At 39.4% G+C, this 12,602-nt stretch overlaps 1 protein-coding gene across 2 annotated transcripts in view; it reads left to right on the top strand.

Moving 5' to 3' along the window:
• Positions 1-3,342: 3,342 nt before the first annotated feature.
• met (MET proto-oncogene, receptor tyrosine kinase) overlaps positions 3,343-12,602 on the top strand; it is a 123,743-nt gene continuing 114,483 nt past the window's right edge. For both annotated transcript variants that reach the window (XM_030137375.1, XM_030137374.1), the window contains exons 1-2: positions 3,343-3,599; positions 8,036-9,242. In XM_030137375.1, coding sequence (XP_029993235.1) covers positions 3,583-3,599; positions 8,036-9,242 — 1,224 coding nt within the window. In that variant the 5' untranslated portion in view covers positions 3,343-3,582. The remainder of the gene's footprint in view (positions 3,600-8,035; positions 9,243-12,602) is intronic.

Here is a 12,602-nt window from a genome sequence, read left to right as displayed (position 1 = left end):
TATTCTCTACACCATTTTAAAAAGACATAATTAGAGATTTTCCAGAGTAAAACCATACAGAGAAACACAAAGTTCATAATTTTCTTTCATGATAACCTTGGTCTAAACAGGAAAACCTTTGCCAGCATCTTCAGAGAGCATAGTTACTCTGGGCCATATCATTTTCTTGTATCAACGAAATTTGTGCATTATTTCTTTCTATGAACATGCCTCTGCTTTATTTGGGAGGCAGTGATCCTCTAATGCCACAAATAAACACCTCCTCCTGCTCTAGATTTTATCTCAGCTACCGTGTGGTCACAGAGAAACCATAAACAGGAAATAGAAAGTGTATAATAATAGTTGTGTTGCAGGTGTTGTGGTTGTAGGATGCATGTAATTCCTGCAGTGCTTGTCATACGTTGGTTTCTACATTCCAATAATGTGAGGCACACCGCCAGACCGACCTTTCCCCTTTCTCTTCTTCTACTTCTGCTGTTGCTGTAGAGTCAAAAAGTTTGCCACCACAGGAGCCACATGGACCCGCCTCTCGGTAAACACACCCTGCATCGGACACACCTCTTGGCAGCTGCATCAGAAATGCCTCAGGATACGGGTTTTCAAACAAACAGAGGGCAGGACGGCGTTGTGTAACCTACAACACGACTAAAGCTGAATCCTATGAAAATATAAATATGCAGATATTTTGCCAGTGAATAGAGTTTTTCATTATCAACAAATGTAAAATACCACACTCTTTTTCTATAGAGCAGAACATATTTAAAACAGTCTACCCACAAAAAAGTACTTTGTGTCATTTTTCTTACTGCGTTTCTGTGTTTTCTTTAAAGGGTCTATATGTAATATTTCTGCTTTCAAGTATTAAAAATGACCTAAAATCATCAACCAATCAGAGTGTTTAGAGTAAAGAGCTCTTAAGTGCTGCCAAGGATGCCAATGTATTGGGTTGTAGGGAAATGAACTGAATTTATTTATAAACATGGTTCAGAGGATTTATGTAACCACTAGAGGGAGTAGTGAGTCACTTGGCTGGTAAACTAACACCACAGCGTCTTCGACCAAAGCATCACAAAGCGATCAGATGGGAGGAGAACAGCTAAGAAACAACTTGTAGAATCAAAAAAAGGAATTCTGTGATAAAAGCTAGAAGCACTGGTGTTGTTTTCACCACTGGACACAGCTGTAAATGAAAGGAATGGAGTTTAATGCTGAAATAGCAGAATTTCATCTACAGCGGATGATGTTGGGGTTGTTTAAATCTGGTTTGGATCTCTGGACAAATGACATGACAAAACAGCTTGAGGTGTGTTAGTAAGGTGTTGTTCCATCATATGACATTGATTTATTAGAAATAAAAATAGAAATACAAAGCTTTTATTGTCATTGTATCCAAAAGATACAGCAAGATTCAGTGAAATCTTCAAAAAAGTGCTGCAACAAAAACACATGCATGTATTTCTGACATTCATCCACACAACTACTGACATTCACATTCTGGCATCCATCCGTCCGTCCATCAGTCTGAAGTCTTTGGGATGGGACATAATTCTTCAGAACAGATTTTTTCACTTAGTGTTTTTATAACAAAGATGGAGAACTGAGTTTGGCTTGAGATTGAGTTTATTATTCACCCCCGTCATATTTGTGTCTTAATACATTTTCTTTCCTCTGGGCTGTAGAAAAATGCGTTAATGTTGAACACACATTTTGTTATCCTAATAGTTTTGAATGATCTACGTCTAGATTTGTCAAGAGTTTATGTTTTGATCATGAACAACAACTTAAAACCACCACCACTAACTTTTACATCATTTCCATCTTGCAAATAAGAACTCAGCACTAATTCTGTCTCATTTATAATTATGATAAATAAAGGAAATGAGCAAAATAAGAAGACTAAAAAAATCTGAGATGACAAGTACGCTTTTATCTTACCTGCTTTTGTTTTCATCTCATAGCATGTTTTACATTGCTTTCACCTTGTTACATCTTTTACAAGTTAAAAACTGAAAATTGGTTGTTAATTGACAAAAAATTGGGTAAAAATTCAATGATGATGCAAAAGATGCAAGACAAACTGCAGTAATTGTTTATTCATTCTGTAATATATGAGATAAAACAACATTATTGAAACATTACGCACGTTTTATTCGAGAATGAAAAAAATGCTTAAGACAAGAAAAATGGTCATGTTAGCAATAATTATTGATTTATTGCTCAGTTTTTTGCAGCTCTGTACCATATTTTATATGATGAAACCACTACAGTACTTCCTTAATGTGAAATAAATGTTGATGATCAGGAGTGACAGTTTAATGGCTCCCTGGTGGGGTGTAAGACACAGTAGTGGTGTCATGTGGGAAATCAGTGAGTTAAAGGAATTAAAGGGCAATAAACTCCTAAGTTTTCACAGAAAAATAATAAATGTGCATGAATGAAGAGTGCATGTAGCAGCAGCTGAGCCTTTCTGTTGGTCATATGTGGGAAAAGAGCCTCTTTTCAGCACACATGTATGAAGATGTGATTACATCACATCACTCATCTCCCCATTTAAGCGCTCCTCTCTCCATCAACCATTCACATGTCACATTGATGTTCAGAAATGAGTCGAAACAGCAGGACCTCGCACCTCCTCATCCTGCGTCCACGCTCTGTTATCAGGGTTTCCAGTCCTCGTCCCAACTGCTCTCCTTTCAGGAAGTGGGACAAAGGAATTTTTTGTGCTGCCCTCTGTGATTCATGGCTGAGACACTCATACGCACAGTTGGTTTAGCCTTTTTAACTTAGCTCATTATTTATGGCTGAATGGGCCGTTTTAACATGACAACCAGCACCATGACTCACAAGGTTCCTGGAGAAGTCAGGTGGAGAAACCAAAACCTTTTTATTATTTTATTTTACTTTATTTATTTATTTATTTTCACTTTTACTGTGCCATCACAAATTAATTGTTGTCTGAGTGAGTTTTAGTGGGATTAAACCCTTAAAAAGGTGTAACCCATCCAATTTTTGTGAAGTCAATGTGTGTGTGTGTGTGTGTGTGTGTGTGTGTGTGTGTGTGTGTGTGTGTGTGTGTGTGTGTGTGTGTAAAACTGAAATAAAGCCAAAGAAAACCGGGAGCGCGTTTGGTTTTTTGGTGCTTCAATGCCACATAAGAATACCAACAAAAGTTTCTTCTGTACGCTTCCATGCAGTTTTCTGGCTTCCTTCCACAGTTTGTCTCACCTGAGCTCCACACTGCGGGGCTTCAGCACCTGGACGCGTCACAGTCGGACTGTGGCGAGAAAGAGGTGGAGCCTGACGCGCCACGGGCAGATGGGAGAGGAGTGGTACGCGTCCGGCGTGTTTCTGCTGGATGCAGTCAGAGAGAGTCACTCAGGACCGGGTTCCGACCAGGAGCAGCCATCAAGGCTGTATCTACTGAAAACTGAAGAAAACACACAATTCCTTGTGGATATTTTCACGAAGCAGAACGTGAAGAGTGAAATCCGCTGCGATCAGTTTGGACATTGAAGACCAAGTCAAGAAGTCCTGCTTTTGGGGAGCCAGCGGAATATGATTTGAGTTACGGAATAAGCAACTATGTTGCTCGCAAACAGGTGAGTTTACAGATCCTGTCTCAGCTCATCGCTCGTGTGATCTTTTCATTCGGAAGCGTCACTAAAGTTTAGTTCGATGCGTAAAAGCGCGGTGATGTTGTAGCCCCGTAAATCCCCTGAGCCTCCTCTCTAACGCAGCCTATTATGAAATGTTTTTTCTGGCTCTCAACTGTATTTTACCAACTTCCCATGTGTGTTTTCTGAGTTCTTTTTGCGGTGACTCACTTACCTCTCCAACTAAAACATTTTCACAGCCTTTTGTTCTTGACAAAAACAGTCTGGGGTCGAGGCTGAACATGTATTGTGTTTGGTGCAGGTGCGCAAACTTGTGTCCACTTATTACGCCTTATTACTCAGAATTTTAGTCAAAAACAAGTTACCACTCGTCGTACTATGACCTCTTTTTATCTAAGTTATTTTGTTCAGTGTCACTGTTATCTTTTATCAGCGATATTTTTCTGAAGTATTCAGTTTGGTTGTAAACACCTGTTACTTCTGCCTGGCTTCAGATCTTTCCTGAATCACTATAATTTCTGCTATTAGATGAGGTTGAAGTAATAAATGAGCCTGGGTGCACATAGGGAGTCGCAGCATTAATGTAGACTTGAAACTAACCTCAAACTTTCTGTGCTGCCTTGTTTTCTTAGGATTGTGTGAAAACCACATGCAGATAAGGAGCATGCAAATACTCTATTTGCAAATTTGTCTGTGTTGCCTGCCCCTCCTCTGCTCCCTCTATCCACTAAAAGCATCTCCCAGTGGATTACCATTTAGTTGCAGGGGTTATTTATCATCCTGCGGGATGGTCCCCCATGCCTTCTGCCTCCCGCCCCTTTAGTTCTAATTGAGTTTATCTCCTCTCCCTTGGGCTCCTCTGTCTAAACTTAGGCTGGCGATAGTGTGGCCCTGCAGAGCGGGCTGTCCTCTGGGTGAGTCACTGCTTCGCCTTGCGCTGTGGTCATTTGGTAACGGAGCTCAGTGAGCCTCACTGAGGGTTTGTTCAGGGTCAGTGGAGTCAGAAAAGTCCACTGATGATCAACAGACTGATTTAAAAGCTGTGTGCCACTATAAAGCCCTCAGTGCTTGTGGTGAAGTGAGTAAATCCCTCTGCTACTCGGTGACACAATTCCATTCATGAATCCAAAAAAGAGATTTTGATCTCTTTTTTCTCTTCACTTTTCTTCAGCCAAAGAGGTTGTCCCCTTTTCCCACATATTCACACCTCAGATAATTGAGGACAGTCTATTCAGAGATGATGAATGTCAGGGGGGAATAATCCTCCAAATCCACTGTCCGGTTCAGACCAAGGGTTGTAAAGATCATGAAATTTTAGTTGATGATTAACTGTCATGCAAATAATTACCATTAGGTTTACCTGTGTTTCTCTCATAATTTTTTCTGCCTCTTGTGTATAAAATGAACTTTGATAAGACATATGAAGACATTTGTTAAACACTGGAACTTTCAAGGAAAAATGTCTCATTCTTGACTCTTATGTTTTTTAAGTAAAAGCTGTGCAGATCAGATATGATAGACTATAATTTTGTACATCTTATCCCTGAAATGTAGAAAGAAATAATAATGCCAGGGAACAGTAGAAGTGAAACACCCAGCTGGTAGCACTAATTTTCCACTTGGGCCATTAAACCAGAGAAGATAAAAGGGTACAATCAGATGACGTCACTGAAAGAACGAACAAAGGCAAATCTTAAACGGTGGAAAACAACATGTAAGTTGTAATGAAATATGACACATGAATGGAAATGATGGGTTTATCACAATCTGTAATACACTTGGCATCAATGAAAACTTTACACTTGATTTTTTTCATCGTGGGAACTTAATAATTATATTTTTTCAAATGAATCCTGCTTTGATTTATTGGTTGTACAATTCTAAACATGAAATTTAATAAATACTGTTTTATTTGTGGCACAATCAGGGCCAATAAATTTGTTGAAAAGAAAACAATACAAAATTGAAAATCACAGCAGTCATTATCTGGTTTGACCACCATTTGCATGGACACATGCTGTACAACATGTTCCCACTGAGCGCATCAGACATTCTAGGGGATGTTCTGCCACTCCTGCTGCAAGGCAGTCACCAACTCCTGGCGATTTGTTGGGCTAGGAGTGTGTCTAGATACACATCATCCCAACTGATCCCAGAGATGCTCAATGGGTGACAGATCAGGTGAAAAGGCTGGTCATGGCAGAACATCAATGTTGTTTTGCTCCAGGAAGGCTGTAGTGACCTGAGCCGTGTGGGGATGTGTATTATCCTGTTGCAGGATCCAGATTTTTGGGTAGTCATTGTGGACCCAAGGCAATATCAGACCCAAGATTATAAGTACAGGATTGGCACTAACCACTGAGGAAAATCCCGTTATCCATTTTTCAGCCAATCACATGGCAGCATACCGAGGAGGTCACAATTCAGTGGCCATCAACATGCCTTGAGCTGTTACAATTACCTCAGCCAGTAATCAGTGCTCAAATAAGTATTTTTAAAAATCAACAAAAAATTAATGTAAAGTGTTCATTGGTGCAGAGTGTATGTAGAACATTAAGAAGGTAAACTGGTCAAGTCTGATGTCTTGTTTTCTTGCAGGAGGGGCCTGGGGTTAAGGCAGGGGGGTCGGTGGGAGTTAAGATCCAATCAGACAGTTTAAGTAAGTTAGGTTTCAGCATTCTACCAAACTGGCCCTCCAGAAGACAGTACAGTACTGGAGTTTATGAACTATAACAGTTCAAGAAGTGTCTTCAAAAGTGTCCATTTTAGACTTAAATAAGTGTGGGTGCATGTGTTAATCATAGACCCTGCCTTCTCAACTGGTGATATTGCAAAAGGCTGTCACTGGCTCAAAACAGGTCACAAATAGGAATGGGCATTGTAATAACTTCTTGAAGTCTTATTAAGAATTCAATTTAAATTGATTAGTTGATTAGGTGTGGTATCATCATTAACATATGCCCTCCACCCAAGCTAAAGCACTAAAAAACTGACTGACAAGCAGCTCAACTGCAAATATACCATTTTCAAGACACTTTAAATACTTTGTCAGACTTGAATTAAACCTTTAGGTGCCACAGTATTTTTTTTTCCATTTATTTATGTATGTATTTATTTTAAATATTACATTTTGATATCAAGATTCCAAAAAGCTGTCTGTTTCTTTCAGTTATGTTGCTTGTCACACTATGTAATAAGCAATATTTAAAAATTAAAAAAAAAAAAAGTTTGGTTTGAATTTAATAAAACTGGGTTGCGACTAGATGGATATGTTAAAATGGGGATCCTGATTGAAGTCCACTTAAACACTACTGCCATTCACTTTATGAAAGACATGGATGCTGCCACTGTCAAATTGTTTTTTGGAAGCATTGGGTTTTGCATTGGCCATTGCAGTCCTGCTTTTTTGGTATCAAAACTGACCAAAAAGGGTGGAATTAGGAAATGTCAAGTGATCATAATACTACTGATATGGTGAAATGTGTTGGCATATCAACATGCTGTCACAGCCTTGTTAGTGTAACTTCTTAATTACTGGTGAGCTGTGTGCTAAGAAATGAGTTGTCTTAAGGTACGTTTACACCGCAGGAACTTTGGGGTAGTTTTACAGGGCTGGGGCCATTGGTGCGTGTCTCCTCTGCAGGAACCTCCCCCACAAATCAAATTACAGGAAATTTTACGGGGTCTAACAGTCCCCGCTTCGGGGTAGGTACTCCAAATGGCCTTGAAAACTCCTGGGCTGAGCTTTAAGGGTTACTCGATGCTGATTGGGTAGACCCAGAGCAGGAAAGGAAATAACCAACATTTTTAAAGCTCTAAAGAAGACAAGCAGGAAATAGTAGCAATCATAACAGAAAGAGTAATGTATTATCATATTATATGGACCGACTCTGCAGTGGAGACATGGCTGCCAAGAGTGCCAAGAAGAAAACGTTCCTGTAAATTACCCCCTCCCCACTTGTACCCCAAAGTTCCTGCAGTGGAAAAGCGCCTTTAGAAAGTCCAACTGGGCAGTCAACTGTCAGTCTTACCCATCAATCAAAGCCAGCCGTTCATCCTAAAATTTTATTAATGGCACAATAATTCATAAAGAGACCATCAGTACATGCATTAGAGCATCTAAATAAAGAAATAGAGGCCAGAATCCCTCCTGGAAACAAATTGATGGCATGTTTGTAGACAGAAATTTGAAGGAAGTCCATTGGAGTCAGCCTCTAGTGGCCACCAGTGTTACTTTGGCATACTAATACATTGGATTCAATTACAAGTCATGGTTTTTGCAAAAACTATGAGTTTTGCGACTAAGGTATAGTAGTGTTGACCTAGGCTCAGTTTCAGTGTCATTTCACCTTTATTGAATGTATTCATTGTCTGTGCTCCAGCAGCAAACTCATGTCTCATTTGTCTTGTTTTTGGATCAGGATGAATCTCCCCTCTCTGAAAACCATCCATGACGTCATGCTCATGCTGCTGTGGGTCCTGAGCCCCACTGTCCACGGACAGTGTGAGAAACCAGTTGAAACCTCCAGACTCAACTTGTCAGTCACCTACAGGCTTCCCACCTTCACCGCAGACTTCCCCATACAGAACATGGTGACGCAAGATGGAGTCATCTATGTTGGCGCTGTGAACAGGATCTATGCTTTGAACCAGAGCCTTGTGAAGCTCTCGGAGTACCATACTGGGCCTCTTTTCACCAACAGGACCTGCGGAGAGAAAGTGAATAGCACAGGCACTAAGGAGAGGCTTGACAATTACAACATTGCATTGGTGGTGGAGAACATTTACGACAAAGGACTCTACAGCTGTGGCTCATTGGACAATGGTGTTTGTAGGCGTCATGTCCTGGATGATGGAGTCAGCACAAACACTGTGGATGAAGAGGTCTACTGTTTTGCTGATAAAGTGAGCGAAGGCAAGGGTCATCCCATGGACTCAGATGTGGTGGTCAGCCCTTCAGGGTCTCAGGTGCTTAATGTGGAGAGCAACGTGATCCAGTTTTTTGTCGGTAACTCTGAAATCCCTGGCTTAAATGAATCTATGCTGCATCCTCACACCATTTCTCTGCGAAAGATGAAGACTAGTCAAAATGGCTTCACATTCTTCGACAGCAACTCTTACATGGACTTGATTCCATCACTGCGTGGAAACTACTACCTGCATTATGTTTACTCTTTTCACAGTGGACCCTTCACCTATTTCCTCACTGTGCAGCGAGTGAGCAGAGACTCCCAGGCCTACCACACCAGAATAGTCCGTATGTGCGCCTCTGACCTGGTTATTCGCCGCTACGTAGAGATGCCCCTCGAATGCATCAGCACTGACAAAAGGCGTCGACGCACCACAGAGGACGTGAAAGTTTTCAACATCCTACAGGCAGCTTATGTCACTAATGTCGGTGAAGATGTGGAGCTTCAGAGGCAGCTGAAGGTGGGGCCAGGTGATGACGTCCTGTTCACCGCTTTTGCCCAAGGAAAGACAAACTCTCCGGAGCCAACACCAAACTCTGCCGTTTGCGTCATGTCACTGAAACACATCAACAGTATGTTCAAGTTGTATATGGAGAAGTGCCATACAGTGGACCCTTATCACTTCACTGGATCAGACATGAAGTCCTGCTATAACGTGGTAAGACCAATACTTTGTTATTTTTTTCCCGTAGTTTTAACTGGAAAAAATAAAGGTATAAATGACAATGCAGTGGGAGGATATTGTCAGGATGCAATGCACTCAATGGCTGTAACACATGTAAGTTATATAATCTGTATCATGATACAACGACGTGGTCATAGTTGATCAATTTTAAGACAATCATGTACAATACACCTTGATGTCTCTTTAAGAGAAGAAAAGGCAAAAAGTAGTAATTGCGTGACTATTTGTTGCATTGTGGTGACAGTTTTGGGTTTTGTCTGTCCCTTCCAGGGCAGGAAGGGAGAGGAGAAGTTATGCATGATAAATGTTTGCATCAAAGTTTGTTTGCATCATCAATGTTTGCATTTGTTTGCATTAAAGGTTATTATGAGAAGAGATATGGCAGACTTCAGACTCAAAGAAAACAAAAACTGCACTGATACTGGGACATTTCAGATTTGAAGCTGAAGCATGAAATCAGCAGAAAAACGTAGATGAAGTCTTTCTGTTGTTTAGTGTTAGATGGTGGTTTGCAAACCAGCTTAGAAGTTTATGACTGCCATGAGGTGGATGGAGACGGTCGGTATACTCTCGTTCACGGCCTCCAGTAGTCTCGTGATGTTCAACTCAGGAGTGTCTGCTGAGACATATGCAACATCCCAACCCTGATTAGTTTCACAAAATTTGACAACTGATATGAAATGATGTGCAAAAATGTACATTGAGTATCAACTTGCTGCTCTTAAGGCTACCACACACTGACTGGAGATTCCATGTCCTTTGGTGCAACAGGTTTTAAATGAATGAATGAATGAATGAATAAATAAATAAATAAATCAGTACTTGGCACGTCTATATCGATAATATATTGCAGGACAAAGGGATATACTGTAATGTTTCTGGTGTTTGGCCTTTATTAACAGATTAAATAAGATTTGTTTTTTGTTTTTTTTTCCACCGGGATGCACTAATTGCAAAATTATTGGTTGGTAATGATAATTAAAATGACATTTTGACTTTGATACTGATGGTACTTTTTGTTTCTTAATCTTGAATTTTTCGTTATTTATCCCCCTTAATAAAGAAAATTTCATTGCAATTAAAAAAAAAGTTACTATTTTCAAGTCTTCCAGCCCTTCATAACATTGTCTTCTAATTAACACAGATCCAAACAGAAATTTATGAAAAAGCCTTTAATACAACACGAAAGATAAATATTTATTACAGTTATTGAAGAAAAGGCATCTTATATGCAGATACCAATACTGACTGATATCAGCAAATATCTACAAACATATTAATAGTGTACAAAAAGAGTCATCTCTGTCTTTGGATTTGGTATATGGTATTTATTAGCATTTAGTGCAGTCTCTTTCAGCCTGTATCAGCAAATCAGCAAACACTGTCATTTTGGCATTTGCCACTGGCAAATGTTGGAGCAGTCATTTAAATTGCATTATTGTCATTTGTCAAATTTGTCTCTTCAGCACACAAGCATAGAATCACATGCACTTACCTGTTTTATCATGAATCCAATCCAATCAACTTTATTTGTATAGCGCATTTAAACAAGAAAGTTTCCAAAGTGCAGCACATAGAATCATAAAAACAATAAAGCAGTTATTTTCTATTTAGCTCTAACAGTCCTCATTAAAATATACATACATACATACATAAAAGTAAAACAATGCTATAAATAAAACACTAAAATCAAATAGCTAAAAGTAATAAAATAAATAAAAGACACAGAGGACCGCATCGTTAAGATTCAGTTCCATTATATCTGTAAATATGGCTCGACTGGCTGTTCTGTATTTGGGCGGTCTGGTCTCAGCCTCACACAGTCGTATTGCCTGTTATATATCTGAGACTGTTTGAAGAATGCCCTGTCCCTTTGACCTCTGACCCCTCTGTCTAAAGGCTTATCTGCACTTGAAGCACAGGTTGGTATGTTGTCTTCTATCCACATATGGATTAATTTCCAAATGCATACGGTGCACTTTGTGCTCTAGCAGACTGTGCTATGTGGTTAAAGTGCAGACTCTCGGCTTTGGTTTGAATTTGTTTACATCCATATTTGGTTAGCAGAGCAGGACCTGTAGGCAATTTATTCACTGTTACTCAGTTTAGGGACAAAATATAAGAAAAATGAAGATACAGAAACAGCCAAGTGTTCCTGATTCTTGATCAGAATGTTGCTGACTTGTTGAAGCCTGAAAGCAAAAAGCCTCATTAGAAAAGAAAAGAGTCTATCTGGAGATTTCAGTTTATAGTCAGTTTGGTTTTACCTTATTGACTGACTTTATCAAGCAACACCAAAAACCATGATGGATATTGATGTAAACCAACTGAACACTTTAATCTGTAGACGTTTGTGTAACATAGTTTGTTGCTGCTGAAGAACTAAAGTGATGATGGACTTTCATTAGGTTCCACTCAGGAGAATCTGCTGAGTCAAGTGCTATGATTAGAAGATATAAGTTAGTACAAAAATCCTAGAAAATATTAAAATATATTTTCAGTATCGTACACCCCTCATTTAAAGGCCCACACATTTGTAATTTCAAATAATAAAGTTTTATTCATATTATGTTCAGTGAGATAGATCTGTCTTTTGTCTTTTTTATTGTAATGAAATAACAATGAGTAATAGCAAACGGTGTGATGCTATTGATTTGACAGATGACTAAATGAAACAAGCTGTTATACTCAATAAAATTTAAGATATTTCTAGATTTGAGTAAAGTTGTAAAAACATAGCATAGACCTAGTCATTAAATATATATTTTTACCTGGAAATGTGACATATTCAACCTTTGAATACCCAACTCCCATGCTGTTGCAAACCACTTGTTATCCTCCGGTCCCCCCTTGCCTCACTTTTGTCCTCCAATACATCACCATCAACTTGATCAATCCATTGAATCACCTGATCAATAGAGACATGAAGTTAACTGCCGATCAGGCTTTGTCAGTTGTGTGTTAGTGCTCTGACTTCATCTTTACTTAACCTCTTCATCACTCATTCCTGTCTCAACATACAGTATAAAGCTACAGTGTGTTTTCAATAGGCAGACACATACTGGAGTAATGTCAGAGTCATGTGCTAACACTCAGCACACTCCTGAACAAGCCTTTTGTCAAAACATTGAGTGTATTCTTATGCAGGCATTTTGTATCATGAACTAGTTTAATTGTCGCTGCATGTGCCTCCACAGTTGGAACATTTATTGATGAGCTTATCTCAGTTGCACACCACAAGCAAACAGCAGAACGCTGTGGGGAAGAAGCATCCCAGAGGACCTGAGCCACTGGTTTTGCATGTTTTATCCCATTCATTACACATTCTGCATG

Source organism: Sphaeramia orbicularis, chromosome 6 (genome assembly GCF_902148855.1).
Source record: "Sphaeramia orbicularis chromosome 6, fSphaOr1.1, whole genome shotgun sequence".
Taxonomy (NCBI): domain Eukaryota; kingdom Metazoa; phylum Chordata; class Actinopteri; order Kurtiformes; family Apogonidae; genus Sphaeramia; species Sphaeramia orbicularis.
Note: the sequence above shows the minus strand (reverse complement) of the source record. Positions and strands in the feature narration are given on the sequence as shown.